Source organism: Pituophis catenifer, unplaced genomic scaffold (assembly GCF_029215685.1).
Source record: "Pituophis catenifer annectens isolate HBS135680 unplaced genomic scaffold, rPitCat1.0.hap2 SCAF_1, whole genome shotgun sequence".
NCBI lineage: Eukaryota > Metazoa > Chordata > Lepidosauria > Squamata > Colubridae > Pituophis > Pituophis catenifer.
In genome coordinates, this window is record NW_027256881.1 from 1,047,321 (window position 1) to 1,069,197 (window position 21,877).

At 43.9% G+C, this 21,877-nt stretch overlaps 1 protein-coding gene across 1 annotated transcript in view; it reads left to right on the forward strand.

Moving 5' to 3' along the window:
• Positions 1-21,877, forward strand: part of RAD51C (RAD51 paralog C) — a 50,512-nt gene that overhangs the window by 7,746 nt on the left and 20,889 nt on the right. The window contains exons 3-6 of the mRNA XM_070944994.1: positions 4,705-4,871; positions 6,281-6,414; positions 10,077-10,208; positions 15,777-15,843. Coding sequence (XP_070801095.1) covers positions 4,705-4,871; positions 6,281-6,414; positions 10,077-10,208; positions 15,777-15,843 — 500 coding nt within the window. The remainder of the gene's footprint in view (positions 1-4,704; positions 4,872-6,280; positions 6,415-10,076; positions 10,209-15,776; positions 15,844-21,877) is intronic.

The following is a 21,877-nucleotide window of genomic DNA, read 5'->3' on the forward strand; positions in this document are numbered from 1 at the left end:
TAAAAACATAAATTACAAACATTAAAATAGTATTAAAAGAATATATATAAATTTGGCCCCATAATTTAAAAACAATAACAAACCAATTAAAAACATTAAAAAAAAAAGTTAAGCCAGCCCGGCTTGCTGAAAAAAGAAGGTTTTAAGGGCACGGCGGAAGGCACCGAGGTCTTGGATTCTCTTTATCTCTGGGGGCAGTTGGTTCCAGAGGGTGGGTGCCCCCACAGAGAAGGCCCTCCCCCTGGGGGTCACCAGCCTACATTGTTTGGCTGATGGCACCCCGAGGAGGCCCTCTCTGTGGGAGCGCACAGGTCGATGGGAGGCCGTCAGTAGGTTGACCCCCTCTTCTTTGTAGAAATTGGAATAAGGCTATCATGTCACCTCTGGTCCTTCCCTCCGCTAGACTAGACATGCCCAATTCCTGCAACCGTTCTTTATATGTTTTAACTTCCAGTCCTTTAATCATCTTCTCTGTACTCTTTCTGAAGTCTTAACATCAAATGTAAAGCTGAGATTGCAGAACAGCTTCCCAAGGAAAGTGTCTGTTCTAATTCTGTAACAATGCTTTTGTAAAAATCCTGTTCCCTTTTTCCGTTACATAATTACTTTGTGAGCCCTGAGTCCATGAGATCGAAATGGTTGCAATAAACAGTATACATGTTTGTAATAAACAGTACACAACATCCTCTCTACTGAATTTTTCCAGTTTTTGTTGCTAAGTGCTTTTAACAATTATGTTGAGGTCCTCCAGATGATGCTATTGCTTGTCCCAGTAAAATATGTCAGAAACACTCTCCCATCTTCCTCATCTATGCAGCAGCAGAGGGGAATTTGCAAGCCCCCGTTTTCATCTTTACAGAACCTGGCATAGTACTGTTATTCTTAACCAGGGTTTGTGTCACGTTTCGTATTACTGTCTTGTTTCATGAAATTGTAGTTTAGGATCACTCTGTTTAAGATTCAGATGTAAGACTAAATTGCTTAATTGAAACAGAAGGAAAGGCTTCTGTTCTTATAGCTGGGCCAGAATGAGAGAGGGAGGTGTTGAAATCTGGAATGAGGCTTGTTCCCATCACAATAAAATTATGTATCTGAGCCCTGCTATTATAAATATATTGGATTGCATAAAATGCTGAATAATAAGGTGCTGCGAGGCTTTTGGAAATAATGCTGAAAAGGTAGCACCTTTCTGTAATTCCTTAAAGCAAGGGGCAACGGCAGAATCTCAGGGAAACCACTCCTACACACTCTGGAACACCTTTTCTGAATTATTTCCAAAGCTCTGCACAACCCCACTGAGTACCGTAGGAGTATTTTGTGTGAAGAAGCTGTTCTGGAAAGAAGTAAACCCGAATAGATTACTTAAAATGCACTGCAGTCTTGTTCATTTGCAAAATGGCAAGGTTCATCTCAAGCCATAAAATGGATGGAGTAACTTTATCCTAGTTTGGGCCATGTTAAACTAGGTCCTGTTGAACAAATCATGTGTCTGAATGATGCATATGCTTTGGGGACTTGGTTGTGTTGATTTTACTGCTCACAGATTTTCAGTGACTGCCCCAGACTTGTTAATACCCCCTGACATTGAGGTCTTGTTGTAATTAATGGGAGTTCAAAATATAGAGTCATAACCAGTTTGTGTTGGCAGGGGGGCAGAGGTCAACCTCGAGGAACCTTATTTGTGGGGTGCCGCAAGGGTCAGTCCTCTCACCCCTTCTGTTCAACATTTATGTAAAACCGCTAGGCGAGATCATCCGTGGTTTTGGGGTGAGTGTTCATCAGTATGCTGATGACACACAGCTATACATCTCCACCCCAGACCACCCCAATGATGCCCTTGCTGTGATGTCCCGTTGCCTGGAGGCCGTGCGGATCTGGATGGGGAGAAACAAGCTCAGACTCAACCCCTCCAAGACCGAGTGTCTGTGGCTTCCGGCGTCCCGGTATAGTCAGCTAGTACCATCACTGACAATAGGGGATGAGATCTTGCTCCCCACAGAGAGGGCCCGCAACTTGGGTGTCCTCCTGGATTCACGGTTATCTTTAGAAGATCATTTGACGGCCGTGGCCAGGGGTGCCTTTTATCAGGTTCGCCTGATCCGCCAGTTGCGTCCCTTTCTGGATCGGGATGCCTTGCGCACGGTCACTCATGCCCTAGTTACCTCCCGTATGGACTACTGTAATGCTCTCTACATGGGGCTCCCCTTGAAAAGCACCTGGAGGCTCCAACTGGTCCAGAACGTAGCCGCGCGGGTGATTATGGGCGCAGCTCGTTACGCCCATGTAACACCTCTCCTACGCGAGCTGCACTGGCTCCCGGTGGTCTTCCGGGTGCGATTCAAGGTGTTAGTTATCACCTTTAAAGCGCTCCATGGCTTAGGACCTGGGTACCTACGAGACCGTCTTTTGCCACCAATAGCCTCCCACCGACCAGTTCGTTCTCACAGGGAGGGACTACTCAGGGTACCGTCAGTCAAATTATGTCGACTGGCGACTCCCAGGGGGAGGGCCTTCTCTGTGGGGGCTCCAACCCTTTGGAATGAACTGCCCCCGGAGATACGGAATATCCCTGATCTCCGTGCTTTCCGCTGTGCCCTCAAGACCCTGATGTTCCAACAGGCGGGGCTAAACATACAAACATGTGAATGATTTTTTAAATGTTATCTAATTCTGGGTTTTATTTGATTGACCAAACTAAGTAATAATTTTAAGTAGCAATTTTATGATGTTTGTGTGTCTATATTTTTCTTGACTGTACACCGCCTTGAGTCCTACGGGAGAAAGGCGGTATAGAAATATAATAAATAAATAAATAATAAAATAAACCTATAAAGGATAATATTTGTATGTCAGGGTTGAAATAGTGGACTAGCACTGATGTTACCTAGTTTGGGTAATGAATGTGTTATCTAAACATCTGCAAGAAAACAACCAAACTCAGAGCATCAAGGACCCCACACCGTTTTTATGGTGTAGCAGTGAAAGGCACCTAGATAAAAACTGGATGACTGAATTCTGGTCCTGGCTTAGACATAAAGCCAGCTAGATGACTTTGGGCTGGTCACCCTCAGGTGTAAGAAGAAGGAAAGGGCAAACCACTTCCCAAAAATGTTGCCAAAACAACTGCAGGGACTTATCTAGGCAGTCACCAGGAGTAAAGTCTTACTACCTCTTCTGTCCAAAGGTGCTTTTTTCAAGAGGCAACTAGACTTTCTGGTTTTCCTTTGAAGACGTTTTGCTTCTCATTCAAGAAGGTTCTTCAGAGCTGAAGAAGCTTCTTGGATGAGAAGCAAAACGTCTTCAAAGGAAAACCAGAAAGTCCAGTTGCCTCTTGAAAAAAGCACCTTTGGAACAACCGTGACCTGGTTGACTGAGAATCTCCATAGATATTTAACTACTACTACTGCTTTCTCCTCACCCTTCAGACCACAAATCTTAAAAGTTCCTCACCACAGAACGTGAAGTGTTGGTGTTTCCCATTCAATATACCCTTTAAACAGATGAAAGATTGGTTTCTTTGGAGTTAAGGTTTGATTGATTATGTACCATCGAGTTGACTCTTAATAACCAAATAGATAGATTTTTTTTTCTATGATGATCTGTCTTTCAGACCTTCAAACCATGCACTCATCACCACTGTCACTTGAGTCCTGCTGCTGGTTGTCTTCTTCTCTTTCCACATTTCCCAGCATTAGAGGCTTCTCCACATAGCTAAATTGTTGCATAACAGTGTCCACAGTAGGATAATTTGAGTCTGGTCATTTGTGCTTCAGGTGAATCTGGGTTGATTTGTTTGATGATCCATTTGTGTTCTTTGACTGTTGATGGTCTACTCCCAACACCAAAGTTCAGAAGCATCAGTACTTTTCCTATCCTGCTTCAAAGTCCAGCTCTCATTTCCATAAAGGGACAAACATGGCCATATCATGACTTGCAAAGTTCTGATCTTTGTAGATATGGACGTATCATGGCTTCTGAATGTATTTTCCAAGACCTTCATTGCTGGTCCACAAAAGTTCTAGTCTACAGCATATTTCTTGACTCTTGACTCCTTTACTGTTGATGTTTGCTCTTAAAAGGAGGACATTATTTAACACTTTGATACCTTCACTATCAATTCTAAGGCTGGTTGTTGTACCTTTGTCATTAATTCGTTGGTCTTTATATTTAGAATAAAGAATGAATAACAGAGTTGTAAGGGACCTCAGAGGTCTTGAACCCCTGCTCAAGCAGGAGACCCTATACATTTCCGGACAAATGGTTGTCCAATCTCTTCTTAAAAATCTCCAGTGATGGAGCACCCTTGTCTTCTAAAGGCAAGTCGTTTCACTGGTTAATTGTTCTCACTGTCAGAAAATTTCTCCTTAATTCTAGTTTGGAGCTCTCTTGAATGCTCTTCCACCTATTACTTCTTGCCCTGCCCTCAGGTGCTTTGGAGAATAGGTCGATCCCTCTCCTCTATCACAGCCCCATAAATATTGGAAAATTCCTATCATGTCAGCCCTAGTACTTTGTTAGACTACACATACTCAGTTCCTGCAACCGTTCATCATTGCAATCTCTTGTTTTTCATTATGCTTTTTAACTTCTGTTACAAGACTTTGCAGACCCTTTGCATTTTCAGCCATCAGGGAGTAAAGCAATGAGTCGATTTGTCATAACCTTTCTCCATTTATGTTTTATTATCACTCTCCTCCTTTCCAGCATGCAGCTAGTGGTGGATGTGCAAATTCCAGAATGCTTTGGTGGACTTGCTGCGGAAGCTATATTCATAGATACCGAGGGGAGCTTTATGGTTGATCGAGTTGTGGATATAGCAGAAGCCTGCATTCATCACTGTCAGCTTATTGCTGAAGTGCACCCAGAAGAAGGTTAATTGTCAAACTATATTTGCTTTCGTGCAAAGTGTGCTTTTTTTCCTGGCTACTTATTCAAACGGTTCCGTTTATTTCCTTAACCGTCATAGATCCATTCAGTATTTATTCAAATATAGGAAGTAACTGTATGCGGTACTGAGTGAGAATGTTTTATTCATGCAGAATTAGATTGCAGTAATCAGTGTTTCTCAAACTTGGCTACTTGAAGATAGGTGGACTTCAACTCCCAGAATTAAAGTCTGTACATCTTCAAGTGGCCGAGATTGAGAAACACTGACAGTAATAAACTAATGGACATTCCTAAATTTGGAATAAGAGAAGGGCCGTTGGACACTAAGCCTAGACATTTCTTATGCCCAAGCAAAGCATATAAGATGATAAAGACACATAAAGGGGAAAGGCTCAGAAACAGATTCTTTAGCTCTTGATTCTTCACTGGATTTTGCAAAAACTGCTTGGAGGTTGCTGCATTTCAAGGCTTGCTTTTTAAGTACCCTTCTGGAAGGGCTGATTCTTAAGGTGGTCTGAAAAGAATAAAGGCACAGATCTACTAGCAGAGTAATATTAGAAAACTGGTGGGAATGCTTAGTCTAGTGGTTAAGGCACCAGGCTAGAAAGCAGGAGGTGATGAGTTCAAATCCCGCCTTAGCCACAAAAACTAGCAGGGTAACCTTGGACCAGCCCCTCTCAGCCCAACCCACCTCACAGAGTTGCTGTTGTAGGGGAAATAGGAGGAGGAAAGTGTGTTGGGGATGTTCATCGCCTTGAGTTATTTGTGAAAATAATAAAGGCGGGGTACAGATAAATGAAGAAATAAATAAAAATTCCCCAGAATATCTTCTGACCTGGGGCAGCAGTCCTTGAGAAACCGAATTAGTTAGATTGGTTTCATTTCACAGACAGAATTCATTAGGGATTTAACAGCAATCTGAATTGAACCAAAACACAAGCCTCTTGGAAACATTCACGGCTTGGAAAGACATTTGGCAAAATTCTGATTTTATGCAAATTTATGCAATGAGACAGTACAGAAAATTTGGGCACTGCAAATGGGTTTTGTGCAGGTATTTCCTTCTGCTCCCAACACTTTTCCTCTGTAAGAATAGATGTTTTAACATGCAACAAGACATTCTTAATATTTATGTATTATATTTATATATGATAATCTAAATATGGTTATCAGTCTATCATAGTAAGTATATGTTGTATGATTAATCATACGATTATGTGATTTATTATTACAAAAGACTACCACAAGTTATCTCTGGAAGGAACTGATTATTCCCCATACTGTGCTCTGACAACAGCCTCTGTCTCTGAAGCCAGGAAGCAAGAGATGAGGAATAAACAATAAATTCAATACAGGTTTTTATTGGGTTTTTTTCTTCCCCTTTTTTCTACAGATCATCAAATAGCCTTGGAGACTTTCTCTCTTGAAAATATTCTTTCACATATTTATTACTTCCGTTGCCATGACTATATGGAGCTGCTGGCACAGGTTTACCTCCTCCCAGATTTTCTCTCTGGACATCCAAAGGTAAGGACCAAAAAGAAGTGCATCCCACAGAGGGGGAAAGAGAATGTATTAGAGTAGCAGGTCAGGTAGTCCTTGACTTACAACCACAATTAAGACCAAAATTTCTGTTGCTAAGTGAAACAGTTGTTAAGTCTTGAGTTTTGCCCTATTTTACGACCTTTCTTGCCATAATTGTTAAGTTAATGACTGCAGATGTTAAGTTAGGAACACGGTTGTTAAGTGAATCTGGCTTTCCCATTGACTTTGCTTTTCAGAAGGTCACAAAAGGGGATCACATGATCCCGGGACACTAATCGTCATAAATATGAACCAGTTGTCAAGCATCCGAATTTTAATCACGTGATCATGGGGATGCTGTAATACTCACAAGTGTGAAAAATGGTCATAAGTCACTTTTTTCCCTGCCGTTTTTAACTTCGAATGGTCATTAAACAAATGATTTTAACTTGAGGACTATCTGCAGCAGTTTGCAGCTTCTTCCCACTTTCTTCAGATTTACGTAGTCGCTTTTTTTCCTCATTTAAAAATGAGAAAGATTTGGTTTCCTTTCTAGTATTCTATAGAATTTGTAAGAATATACAGGTAGTCCTCACTTGATGATAATTAGAATGTCTGCCACTAAGGATGCAGTTGTAAAGCGTCGTGTTATATGACTCCATTCCTTAGCAATGACAATTCTGGCAGTCCCTAGTTACCGTTGTTCAGGGTGGATAAAATTTGATGTTTTTTTAAAAAAAAATTGGATTTTTTAAAATTTAAATTGGTTTTTTTAAATTTTTATCAAATTTATTTTAATAAAATGCTTTTGGAGTAAAAATCTATCTAAAGATACTTTTCTATTTAAGATATATTAATAATTTATTCAGCATGAAATGGAGCTTAGGTAGCATGAGGCTGTATATTCTGCAATATTGAGACTGTTGGTGAGTCAACAGCGAGTCGGGAGGAGCTGCTGTGGGACAGAGATGAGAGTTGCTCTTCAAAAATTATGATTTAAATCAAGCCTTTTTACTAGTGATTTAAATCATGATTTAAATCGACTTGATTTAAATAAAATCCACCCTGCCGTTGTTAAGCAAGGACCTCACGTGATCCCAACATCTGACTTCCTACCAGCTTCCCCATTGACTTGCTTGTGGGAAACGAGTAAGGAGGTTGCAGATCGCAATCACATGGTGATAGGATGTTGTGAAGATTGGAAATCCAGGCTGGTTGCTGAGCGTCACGATTGCGATCATGTGACCACAGGGACGTTTCGACTGGCAGAGCTTTGAGGATCCATCATAAGTATTGCTTCTTCAGCACCATCATAAATTCAAATAGTCTCTTAACGAACAATTGTTAAGTGAGGTCTACCTGTATGTTACAGATCCTTCTGACAGAATGTTCCTGAAAAGAAATCCTTAGTTTAATACAGAGCTCCTAAGAGAGATTCCCCCTTAAGCCCTTGCGGTCCAGATGGGAAAACATTTGTTCTCTTGGAAACTGCAGGCACTTCTTTTGGGGGTGTGGGGGAAGATGCAAGAATTTGTTTGATGAAGTCGAGCAGGGGGAGAAAGAGAGAACTACTGCAAGGTTCTTGGAATTTGTAGGAAGAAAGATTTTTCAAATAACAATCTGGCACAGAGGTAACGTTTCTTCTAACAAGCCCCTACTAGGTAGTATCCACACTGAGTTTTACATATAGAGGATAAAGGGGAGGATGCCGAGCAAAAGCATCCCCTTTTGGTAGCAGCAAGAATTATCCTGCTGCTCCTTGTAGGAGGCAGAGCCGGGGTGTATATTTCAAGAACATTTCTGGGAGAGGAGGTTTGAGGCTTCTATCCTTTCATCCTCTCAGCTCCACCATGCCACTGCAAGAAATGAAAATAATGAATTATTTTCCCTTGACTAAATGTTTCTGGATGCTTTGACTTACATGGCTGTCAGTTATCTCTGTTTTCTAGAAACTGGACATAGTTTATACACCTCCTCGTTCCCTGCCCCATTCACCGATGGAGCTTGGAACTTGCTGGCTTTCCCACTGACACTGGCTGTGGGAAGCTGACGGGAGGTTGCCTTGCCCAATGACTGCAGAATTCAACTAACACTTTACTTTTTCTCTTTTTAAATGAAACTTCTTTTAATGGGTTTCATTTTATAATTGTATTTTACATCCCTATTTTTTCCTGCCCACCTAGCATTTCGAAAGCATGCAAATGCGAGTAGATAAATAGGTACCACTTTGGTGGGAAGGTAACAGCAGTCCGTATTTTGCCGCATGCTGTGCACTGCGATGTGATGTCATGCTGGCCACATGACCACAAGAAATGTCATGAGACGGTTTCTTGGCTAAGAAATGGAGATGAGCACTGCCCTCTAGCTTTTACCTTTTATTCCTATTTTATTCCATTGTGAGCACCTCGCTCTCAAAATGAGATGGGTGGCATATGAATTTAATAAATAATACATACATAGCAAGAGCACTTAGACTTATACGCTGCTCCGTAGTCCTTTACAGCCCTCTCTAAGCAGTTTATAGAGTCAGCATCGTGCTCTCAACAGTCTGGATCCTTATTTTACTGACTCTGAAGGATGGAAAACTGAGTCAACTTTGAGCCGGTGAGCATTGAATTCTGGCAGTCGGCAGAATTAGCCTGCAATACTGCATTTTAACCATTGCGCCTCCACGGCTCTTACATACATAAACAGCAGCAATGAAGATTGTAGGAATTGCTGTCACCAAGCAGTGAGGATGCTCTTTACGAATTCTGGTCTCAGTTACAATTGTAATTCAAGGACTACCTTGTACAGGGATTTATATGTCACGAGTGTTATCCTGAGAATCTCAGCTTTTGCTTGTAAGAAATAAAAGGCTTTTTAGCGTGTCATTACACAGACAACCTTTTCAATATACAGACAGACGTTACAAAAGCAAAAGTTGTAAGAGAAGAGAATTGTGATGCTGTTTAGCTCTTTTTAAACTGCCGCTTTCTGCCTTTAAAGCGGAATCAGAGAACAGAGCCTGAAATAGGTTGAAGGATCACTATAAACACCTCATTACTTCAGGTGTTTATTATGGGAACTCAGAACTAAACACCGGATGATAACAGCTGGAATTTTTTTAAATTAACTTTCCTATATCATCAGTAATATGACTGGCATTTTTTTCCCATGCAAATTGAACATTTTTCTGAAACAAATCACCTATTTTCATAAAGGTTTTTTTAAATCCTCCAATTCAAAATTATCTAGTAACCGACATCAGTATCTGTTCTGAGCGAATACCCGACCTCTTCTTCATTTCCAGGTCATTGTAATGGTTAAGCACAATTAACAGTCAGAACATCTGAGGATCGTGGGAGGCTTATTAAGATGCTACTGTTCTTATTTTTTTTTTTTTTTACATCTGATGGAGAAAAAAACTGCAGCCATTTCCTGTGAGAGTCATCATGGTTTTATAACTTGAAATTCTATAAATGGAATAACGAACTCCAATGAGGCAAAGGGTTAATCCCTTTCAGATTAATCTATACTTAATGTCCCTCAACCATAAAATGACAAGGAGCCCTTTGATTTAATAATGAAGGATCCCTGAGGGGAAAAAATAATAATTTTATTTACAGGCATCCCAGCTTTTCTGATACAGATTTCTGTCTCTCTGTTTTCTATCCGATCATTAGGTACAGTTGATTGTGATTGATGGAATTGCGTTTCCTTTCCGCCATGACTTCGAAGACCTCTCGCTGCGAACGAGACTTTTGAATGGCCTGGCCCAACAGTTGATATGCATTGCAAATGACCATACATTATCTGTAAGTTTGAGGGAAAATGGGAGATACGTGGCTAAGCCAGTAAATGGTACAGGTAGCCCTCGACTTATGACCTCAGTTGAGCCCATAATTTCTGTTGTTAAGTGAAACATTTATTAAGTGAACTTAGACCCATTTTACAACCTTTCCTGCCACAGTTGTCCAGTGCATCACTGCATTTGTTAAATTAGTAAGACGGTTGTTAAGTGAATCGGGCTTCCCCATTGCATCTGCTTGTCAGAAGGTCACAAAAGGGGATCACATGATCCTGAGACACCGCAATGGTCATAAATATGAGTCAGTTGCCAAGTATCTGAATTTTGATCACTTGACCACGGGGACACCGCAGTGGTTGTTAAGTGTGAAAAATGGTCATAAATCACTTTTTTTCAGAGCCGTTGTAACTTCGAACGGTCACTAAACAAACTGTTGTAAGTCGAGGACTACCTGTATAACTTTGTGACACTTATAGTGACTAAACATTCAACAGAAAATTCGATGTGCTAACACTGCAATGTATTTTTTTGACATGTTATATAAACCTATCAATTGTGGTTGCTAAACCATAATTTCTAGCTTAATAGATTACTTAAAACCAGTTATTTATTCAACAGGGCATGATTCAACAAACGATAGCTTGACATAATGCAAATCCAGCTATTCCTTTGTTCTTATAAAGCTCATATTGTATGCGTTTTAAGTGGGTTAAGGATTTCCTTGCCTTTTGATTGTCATTATCTTTTTTATAAACATAAATGTCAGTTTGATCTAGTGATTAAGGCACCAGGAGATGATTGAGTTCTAGTCCCACCTTTGGCATAAAAGCCAGTTGGATGACTTTGGGCCAGTCCCCAGGAGACAGTGAGTTCTAATCCCACCTTTGGCATGAAAGCTGATGGGTGTCTTTGGGCCAATCACCAGGAGATTGAGACTTCTATTTATTTATTTATTTATTTATTTATTTATTTATTAAATTTTTTATACCGCCCCCTCTCCCGCAGGACTCGGGGCGGTGAACAGCCAAGATTAAAAACACACAATACAAATATTAAAATGCATTAAAACAGAATTAAATTATCTTAGGCTTCTCCAATTTAAAACCCCGTTACCCATAAAATTCACCAATTAAAAAATTTTAACCCAGCCCGGCTTGCTGAAACAGAAAAGGCTTCAGGGCCCGGCGGAAGGTCCGGAGATCCGGGATTAGTCGTATCCCTGGGGGCAGCTCATTCCAGAGGGCGGGTGCCCCCACAGAGAAGGCTCTTCCCCGGGGGGTCGCCAGCCGACATTGCCTGACAGACGGCACCCTGAGGAGACCCTCTCTGTGGGAGCGTGTTGGCCGGTGGGAGGTTATCGGAGGCAGAAGGTGGTCTCGTAAATAACTGGGTCCTAAGCCATGGAGCGCTTTGAAGATGAGAACCAACACCTTGAAGCGCACTCGGAAGACCACTGGAAGCCAATGCAGCTCGCGCAGGAGAGGTGTCACGTGGGAGCGCCATGCCGCCCCCATAAGTACCCGCGCGGCTGCATTCTGCACCAGTTGGAGCCTCCGAGTGCTCCTCAAGGGGAGCCCCATGTAGAGAGCATTACAGTAGTCAAGGCGGGAAGTAACGAGGGCATGAGTGACCGTGCATAGGGAGTCCCGATCCAGAAAGGGGCGCAACTGGCGTATCAGGCGAACCTGATAGAAAGCCCCCCTGGCCACGGCCGTCAAATGCTCTTCTAAGGACAGCCGTGCGTCCAGGAGGACACCCAAGTTACGCACCCTCTCCGTGGGGGCCAATGTCTCGCCCCCAATAGTCAGCGATGGCACCAGCTGACTATATCGGGACGCCGGCAGCCACAGCCACTCAGTCTTGGAGGGATTGAGTCGGAGCCTGTTCCGCCCCATCCAGACCCGCACCGCCTCCAGGCACCGGGACATCACTTCAAGGGCATCGTTGGGGTGGTCTGGGGTGGAGATGTACAGCTGGGTGTCATCAGCGTACAGATGGCACTGCACCCCAAAACCACGGATGATCTCGCCCAGCGGCTTCACATAAATGTTGAACAGGAGAGGCGAGAGGACCGACCCTTGTGGCACCCCACAAACCAAGTGCCTTGAGGTCGACCTCTGCCCTCCAGCCAACACAGACTGCGACCTGTCGGAGAGATAGGAGGAGAACCACCGTAAAACAGTGCCTCCCACTCCCAACCCCTCCAACCGGCGCAGCATGATACCATGGTCGATGGTATCAAAAGCCGCTGAGAGGTCTAATAGGACCAGAACAGAGGAGCAACCTCTGTCCCGAGCCCTCCAGAGATCATCAACCAACGCGACCAATGCCGTTTCCGTGCTGTACCCGGGCCTGAAGCCGGACTGGAACGGATCTAGATAGACGGTTTCCTCCAGGTACTGCGGGAGCTGTCGCGCAACCACACTCTCAACAACCTTCGCCAGGAAGCGAAGGTTGGAAACTGGACGATAGTTTGCTAAAACAGCTGGGTCCAGAGAGGGCTTCTTGAGGAGGGGCCTCACCACCGCCTCTTTCAAGGCGGAAGGCAAGAACCCCTCGCTCAAGGAAGCATTTATAATCCTCTGGAGCCAGCCTCGTGTAACCTCCCGGGTAGCCAGCACCAACCAGGAGGGACACGGGTCCAATAAACATGTGGTTGCGTTCAACCTCCCCAGCATCCTGTCCACGTCCTCGGGAGTCACAGGGTCAAACTCATCCCAGATAACCTCTAGAAGAGCCGTGGTGCTGTGGTGATAAGAATGCAGTATTGCAAGCTAACTCTGCCCACAGCCAGGAGTTCGATCCTGACCGGCTCAAGATGGACTCAGCCTTCCATCCTTCCGAGGTCGGTAAAATGAGGACCCAGATTGTTGGGGGCAAGAGGCTAACTCTGTAAAACTCACTTAGAGTGAGTTGAAAAAGCACTGTGAAGCAGTATATAAGTCTTAAGTGCTATTGTTAGTCCCACTTTAGGAATGAAAGCCAGCTGGGTGTCTGTCACTCTCAGCCCAACCCACCTCATCAGGTTGTTGTTGTGGGAAAAATAGGAGGAGGAAGGAGTATTGCGTGTATTCGCTGCCTTGACTTATTTATAAAATAATAAAGGCTGGATAGGTAGATAGAAGTGAAGAAGCTTCGTGGATGAGAAGCAAAATGCCTTCAAGGAAAAATAAAGTCCAGTTGCCTTTTGAAAAAGCACCTGTCGGACAGACAGACAGATAAATAGATAACAGGCAGGCAGAATCTTGTGAAGAGAAAACAAGTCTTGCCGAGAGACAATGTGGAAGAAATTCCTTAGTAAACTGCCTTTCGTCTCCTTTGTTGCTGCATCCTTTGACCTCGGCCTGGAGGTGCTGCAGATATAGCTGGCTTCATGCCAACGGATGACACACTTGAGCTACAGCTATTTATAGGTGGGTTTTTTCCAGCCTACCCAAGTTAGAAAGGATTGTTCCAGAATGAAGCTTAGGCACGTTCTGGAATGTTACTTATTTCCTGTTTCCAGGTAACATAGTTAAGCTGTCATTCTGTATGTACGCTGGGATTTTTCTTTCTTTTCTTTTCTTTTTTTTTATTGCTGGGCTGCTAAAAATAAGCCTCTCCATGTGTTTTTACTCAGATAGTGTTAGAAGACAACATAGAACCGCCTTAACGGATCAGTCTGTGAGCCTAAAATGTTATTTCCCAAGCTGGCTAAACAAGATACCAATGGGAAGCCTCACGTAGTACATTACAGCAATAACCCCCAGCTAAGAATATTCAGAGGCACCCCAGTTTAATCCATATTTTTATCTTGAGGGAGTCAATCTATTCTCCAAAGCATCTGAGAGCAGGACAAGAAATAATGGCTGGAAACTAACCAAGGAGAGAAGCAACCTAGAACTAAGGAGAAATTTCCTGACAGTGGGAACAATCAATCAGTGGAACTACTTGCCTCCAGAAGTTGTGGGTGGCTCCAACACTGATGGTTTTCAAGAAGAGATTGGACAACAATTCGTCTGAAATGGTATAAGGTTTCCTGCCTGAGACCTCCAAGGTCCTTTCTAACTCTGCACTAGGTACTGACATCGGATTCTTTAGATCAGGTGCTGGATGAAGAAATCCTTCTTAGTTCCCTTTTTGAATTACTGACTTAAGTGGATCAATTTAGGGGCTTGATGGGCATATTCTGTATTGCTAAGATAATTCAAAATAGCTGTCTTATAGTACAAGGAAGGATGTCTGCTTGCTAAATGTTGGACATGATGAGCAAGTCAAGATTCAAACGATAAAATGCCTCGGAAAGAAAACTAGTGGGATTCTTCCCACAACCTCCTTTAACCCTTAGAATTCTCTCCACCAGTTTTTGTTTTGGTATTGCACCCAAGGCACCTATTACTAGTGGCGCTACTTTTGCTCTCTTTTGCCACAGTGGTTCTATTTCGGCTTGCAGGTCATTATATTTTGTTGTCTTCTCCAGTTCTTTCTCTTCTATTGGCCTGTCTCCAGGTCCACTATCCAGACTTTTTGTCTTTCTTACCGACAATTGTTATGTCTGGGGGTGGCGCAGTGGTTAAAATGCAGTATTGCAGGCTAATTCAGCTCACTGCCAGGAGTTCAATCCTGACCGACTCAAGGTTGACTCAGCCTTCCATCCTTCCGAGGTGGGTAAAATGAGGACCCAGATTGTTGGGGGCAAGATGCTGATATTGTAAAGCACGGGTGTCAAACTCGTGGCATAACATTGTAGTCACGTGACATATTGTGACGTTTTCCCCTTCGCAGAGCTGGGGTGGGCGTGGCCTGCGAGTGACGCATCTGGCCCGCGGACCGCCAGTTTGACACCCCTGCTGTAAAGCATTATGTAGCGGTATGTAACTCTAAATGCTATTGCTATTACAGGTAGTCCTCGACTTACAACAGTTCATTTCATGAATGTTCGAAGTTACAACGGCCCTGAAAAAAGTGACTTACGACCATTTTTCACACTTACGACCATTACAGTATCCTCATGGTTGTGTGATCAAAATTCAGATGCTTGGCAACTGGCTCATATTGGTGATGGTTGCAGTGTCCCAGGTCACCTTTCGTGGCCTTCTGTCAGGCAGTCAACGGGGAAGCCAGATTCATTTAACAACCAGGTTATTAACTTAACAGTTGCAGTGATTCACTTAACAGCCGGGGCAAGAAATGTCGTAATTTGGGGCAAAACTCACTTAACAAAGGTCTTACTCAGCAACATAAATTTTGGGCTCAATTGTGGTCGTAAGTTGATGACTACCTTAGTGAAAGTGGCTATACCATATCTATTTGTGGCTCTCCAAAGGTTGATGGGAGCCAACTCCATAAGCCTCTGCAGCAAGACCAGTAATCAGCGACAAAGGGAGCTATAGTCTAACTTAGTGGTTCTCATCCTTGGAAGCTTGAAGATGTGTGAACCTCAACTCCCATGTTGGCTGGGGAATGCTGGGAGTTGAGGCTCACAATTCTTCAAGTTGCAATGGTTGAGAAATCCAGGTCTAACTGCTTTTATTTTGCAGTAACTATAAGCATTCATTTATTCGCCGTAGATTCTCTTCTATTTTGCTTCTTTCAGGTAGTGTTGACCAATCAGATGACCACACGCTTTGAACAGAATCATTCCTCTTTGGTACCTGCCTTAGGTAAGCATTTCTACTTCCTGTTAGAGGTGGTTTTTTTTCCCCCTGTACCTATATTTTACTTTCTCTCTCATGAACAAAACAGTACAGTAATGGTCAATCTTCGTCCCCAAAGAATTCTTTCTGAAGGTATATTCACACTGAGAACATTTTACAGGGACTAAAAGTTCCTTGCTTACAATTCTGTTTTGCCACAGCCTTAGCTGTGATTGCATCTACTGCCTGTAGTCCATTCATTGGCTTCATTGTTTCTCGCCTTGCCTTATGGTGCTTTGGAAAATAGGTTGTTCCCCACAAAGAAGGGGGAGGGGGTGTCGACCCATTTTCCAAAGCACTTGAAGGCAGGACAAAGAACAATGGATGGAAACTAATCAAGGAGAGAAGCAACCTAGAACTAAGGAGAAATTTCCTGACAGTGAGAACTATCCTGTCCTGTCCTGTCCTGTCCTGTCCGTGGAATGACTTGCCTCCAGAAGTTGTTGGTGTGTCATTACTGGAGACTTTTAAGAAGAGACTGGACAGCAATTTGTCTCAAATAGTATAGGGCCATGATGGCGAACCTATGGCATGTGTGCCACAGGTGGCATGCAGAGCCATATCTGTGGGCATGCGAGCATTGCCCTAGCTAAGCTCCAACGGGCATGCGCGCACCAGCCAGCTGATTTTGAGCCTTCCAGGCGCACCGGAAGTCAGGAAACTGGCTTTTTCCTGCCTCCGGAGGATATTTGGGGTGTGGAGAAGGCCGTTTTTGCCCTCTCCAGGCGCTTAGAAAGCCTCTGGAGACTGCGGAGAGCGAAAAACAGGCCTACCGGGCCCACCATGCCATTACGTGCGAAAAGCCGGGGGAACACAGAGGGGGGGTTGTGCACACATGCACGGGGGGGCAGTGTGCATTGAATTATGGGTGCGGGCACGCACACGCGTGATCCCCCCGCACTCCCCCCGCTTTTGGCATGCGATGGCAAAAAGGTTAGCCATCACTGGTATAGGGTCTCCTGCTTGAGCTGAGGGTTGGACTGGAAGACCTCCAAGGTCCCTTCTAACTCTGTTATTCTAGTCCCATGATGGCAAACCTGTGGCACGCATGCCGGAAGTGGCACACAGAGCCATCTCTCTGGGCACGCAAGCCATCGCCCATTGCTCTTCTGGGTTCCGGCACGCTGGCCAGCTGATCTTCACACGTGCGGGAATGCCAGAAACCGGAAGATCATCTTCCCAGCACACGCATGCACACCGGGCGGCTGCTCTTCTGGTTTCTTGCATGCGTGTGTGCTCCCGTTTTGGCACTCGTTGCCAAAAAGGTTCACCAACATTGTTCTAGTTCTTAAAAGCTGATGTAATAATATATTGGGCTAGTTTTAAGGCGTCCCGAGAGTCTTAGCTGTTTTTATAGCCAAAGACAAAAAAATTTCCAGTACTTGTCATCACAGGAACTCTAGAATATCAATTTTAACTATGGAGCTGGTAGTTTACACGGGGCATTCTTGATATGTAAACATCCGTAGAAATGGAAAAAAGAAATGGAAAGAGCCTTGGTGGCGCAGCAGACTAAAGCACTGTTATTAACATCTGCTGCTTGCAATTACTGCAAGTTCAAATCTCACCAGGCTCAAGGTTGACTCAGCCTTCCATCCTTCCGAGGTAGGTAAAATGAGGACCTGGATTGTGGGGGCAATAAGCTGACTTTGTATAAAAAAGAACACCGCTTGGGGGGGGGCGAAAGCCCTACTAAGCAGCTATATACAAAAGTATGAAGGCTATTGTTTAACGCATTGTAAGCAGCCCTGAGTCTCCGGAGAAGGGTGGCATATAAAGCGAACCAATTAAATAAATAAATAAATACATACATACATACATACATACATACATACATACATACATACCAAAGGGGCATTTTAGGAATACCAAATTTACGGTGTAAGAGAAATAAATCACAGCCCCCTCACCTTCAAATGATAAGAGCGATTAATGATTGTTTGCTAGCCAGCATCTCTTCCCCTCATTTTCCAAGGTCCCCCACACATTCTCACAGGTGCACTCTGGCTAAAGATATTTTTATTTATTCGTTTATTAAATTTATATGCCGCCCATCTCCCCAGCAGGGGAGGTCAAGGTACCGAAGGTAATAAAACATGAAGAATTTTCTGTGCTGACACGAGATCTGCTGAATCAAACTCTAGAGTTAAGAGCCGGGGAAGCCAAAGAGAGGCCAAAGAAAAGATTTACAGAAAGCACTTTTTTTTTTTTCTCTCCCCCGCTGCTTCCTGCCAAGCAAATCTCTTCTTTTATTTTTAAGCAAAGCGTCCTTTGAGGTGAACTTGACTGCTGGGGACTTCCTGAACACATCCATTTAATTTTCTTGGCAGCTCTTTGGGTGGTTTGCCATCGCTTCATTTCAGGTTGCTTGGGATTTGTTGAGCTTATAGCCTGTGGTTCCTTGATGTGCTCCCATCCCAGTTCTTGCCAGATCCGACACTGTTTAGTTTTCTGAGAACAGCCCGTACTCCAGCAGAGACTTCAAATGCAAATGCGCTGAACTCTCGTCAGACAATCTTCGCTTTTGCATCCATCGATCATCTAAAAATGATTATTTGAATGGCATCCATGTTATAACTCTCTGCTCAGTTTTCTTCTTCTTCCTCATCCTTCCCCTCTGCCTTTTTTTTGTAAAAAGTTTTTTTTAAACAAACAATGCATTGTTAATCATTCAGTGTGTCATCTGAGTACATATTTTGTGTCTTCTACTTCCTCCTCCATCGTCTTACTATATTTCTATCACATCTTTATATTTTCATTTAATTTGTTACAACATTCTTTCCAAATTTATATTAATTCATTTTATGCCTCCTTCCTCCCCATTTTTCTCACTACAATCCTTCCCCTCTGCCTTTGAGAGCCGTTCTTAGGTGTCTCGACTGCTTTTCTGCGTTACGTGACATTGCTGCCACCAGGAACATATAGAGGAAATCCTAGACTTACAGTTCATTTAGTGACCGTTCAAAGTTACGACGGCACTGACAAATATGACTGGTGACCATTTTTTCATAGTTACAACCTTTGCAGCAGCCCCAGGACCATGTAATTAAAATTCAGGTGCTTGGCAACTGATTCATATTTATGACCTTTGCTGTGTCCCAAGGTCATGTGATTCCGTTTTGCGACCTTTTGTCAATGAGAGAAGCCAGATTCACTTAACAACCATTGTTACTAACTTGACAACTGCAGGGATTCGCTTAAGAAATGTGGCGAGAAAAGTCGTAAAATGGGGCAAAGCACACTTAATAACAGAAATTATGGTCATAAGTAGAGGACTACCTATACAGATAGTCTTCAATTTACAACCACAACTGAGCCCCAAATTTATGTTGCTAACTGAGAAATTTGTTAACTGGGTTTTGCCCCATTTTACGACTTTTCTCACCACAGTTAAGTGAATCACTGCACTTGTTAACCTAGTAACACGGTTGTTAAGTGAATCTGGCTTCCCCATTGACTTTGCTCGCCTGAAGGTCGCAAAAGGGGATCACGTGATCCCGGGAACACTGCGATCGTCATAAATGTGAGTCAGTCATCAAGCAACCGAATGCAAATCAACGTGATCTTGGGGGTTGCTGCAACGGTCGTAAGTGTGAAAAATGGTCATAAGTCACTTTTTTCAGTGCCGTTGTAACTTTGGACGGTCACTAAACGAACTGTTGTAAATCGAGGACTACCTGTATTGCGTTTAACTCTAGCTGCTGCTGGAGTTTACAGCAGCCTGAGCTTTTATCATCAGAGATTCTACTTTTTTTTTTGGTCATTTTAAAAGGGGCTCCTTCCCTTTGATTAGAAGAGGTCCAGATTTGGGGAGGGGGGTGTTTTGTCCCCCCACCCCCAAGGGGGCAAAGATCTGGGTTAAAGCCGCATTAGGACGATAACCGCAGAGCCGTTCTCTTAAAATAGCTCCTGCATTCCTCCTGCCTCTGAATCACTTAACGGTTCCCTTGATGGTCGGGGCAGGGGCAGCTGTGCAAAGGCCCTTAATGTGTGTTCAGCAGTTCCTTCGTCCGCTTGGCAGAGATGCGAGATAAATTGAACACAATCAAAAACACAGTCCTCGGAGGACGCCGGATTGGAAGCGTGCAGGCAGATTTTAAAAAAAATAATAATAATACCTTGCTTTCAAACGCTGACCTATTGTCTCCTGCCCTGCCTTCCCCTGCAGTCTACATGGTTTTTTTTTTTTTATTTTTTGGCAGACAGTCAGACTAACAAAGCAAATTAAAGCTAATCGATTTAAGGGTCGGCAACTGGCGATCCGTGGGATGGGTCCAGCTCCCCGAGGGTTGCCATCTGCTCCCTCCGCTGCCAGTCAGTATTTTCCTCTTTGTTCTTGGAACAGTTCAGGGAAAGACAATAATCTCCAGCAAGCAACAGAGAATTCCTCTAGGTTGGAGTCTCTCTCTCCCCCCACTCTTCCTCTCTCTGTCTCTTCCTCTCTCTCCCCCTCTCTCTTTCCCTCCCTCCCTCTCTTCCTCTTTATCTTTCCCCCCTCTCCCTTTCTCCTTCTCCCTCTCTTTCCCTTCCTTTCTCTCTCTTTTTCCCTCTCTCTCCCCCTCTCCTAATCTAACCCTCTGTCCCCCCTCCTTCTCTTTCTCGCCCCCTCTCTTTCCCTCTCTCCCTCCCCTCTTTCTCCATCTCTTCCTCTCCCTCTCTGCCCCTTCTCTCTCTCCCTCTCCCCCCCCCATCTTTCTCTCATTTTCCTGGATTGGACCTGGATTCCAACTTTTATCCAAGTGTCACTGTCTCCTTTCTCAAAACTCAGAGCAGGAGACTACAGGTAGTCCTTGATTTACGATCACAATGGAGGCCAAAATTTCTGTTGGTAGGTGAAATATTTGTTAAGTGAGTTTTGCCCCAATTCTACGACCTTTCTTCCCATGGCGGATAAGCGATTCGCTGCAGTTGTTAAGTTAGTAATACTTTAATTGAATCAGGCTTCCCCATTGAGTTTGCAAATCCTGGTTCCTTAAAATCTCATTGAAGTTGAGGCCGGTCAGTTTCAGCCACTCAAGACTGAAAGGGATTATTGGAAATATGGGCCTAATTGGGTGTTAAGCACCCCCCCCCAAAAAAAAAGACTTGTAAGATGTATTATGTCATTTTCTAACCTTGGATTGCTTTAAGGCCTGTAAAATGCTTTGCAAACATGGTGCACCGTGTACAAATTGGGAATAAAGGTTGTTCGACCAATTCTGTAACTTGCTTGCTTTATTCATTAGATTTTTATCCCACCTTGATTACTTTATAAGTAACTCAAAGTAGTGAACATACCTAAGACTTATTTCTCCTCCTGTTTTCCCTACCACAACAACCCTATGAGGTGGGGAGGGCTGAAAGAGCATGACTGGCTCAAAGTCCCTGGGTTGGCTTTCATGCCTAAGGCAGGACTAGAACTCTCAGTCTCCTGGTGATTGGTCCAGTCGCCCAGCCAGCTTTCATGGCTAAGGCGGGGCTAGAACTCTCAGTCTCCTGGTGATTGGTCCAGTCGCCCAGCCAGCTTTCATGGCTAAGGTGGGGCTAGAACTCTCAGTCTCCTGGTGATTGGTCCAGTCGCCCAGCCAGCTTTCATGCCTAAGGCGGGACTAGAACTCTCAGTCTCCTGGTGATTGGTCCAGTCGCCCAGCCAGCTTTCATGCCTAAGGCGGGACTAGAACTCTCAGTCTCCTGGTGATTGGTCCAGTCGCCCAGCCACCTTTCATGCCTAAAGCGGGACTAGAACTCTCAATCTCCTGGTGATTGGTCCAGTCGCCCAGCCAGCTTTCATGCCTAAGGCAGGACTAGAACTCTCAGTCTCCTGGTGATTGGTCCAGTCGCCCAGCCAGCTTTCATGGCTAAGGCAGGGCTAGAACTCTCAGTCTCCTGGTGATTGGTCCAGTCGCCCAGCCACCTTTCATGCCTAAGGCGGGACTAGAACTCTCAATCTCCTGGTGATTGGTCCAGTCGCCCAGCCAGCTTTCATGCCTAAGGCAGGACTAGAACTCTCAGTCTCCTGGTG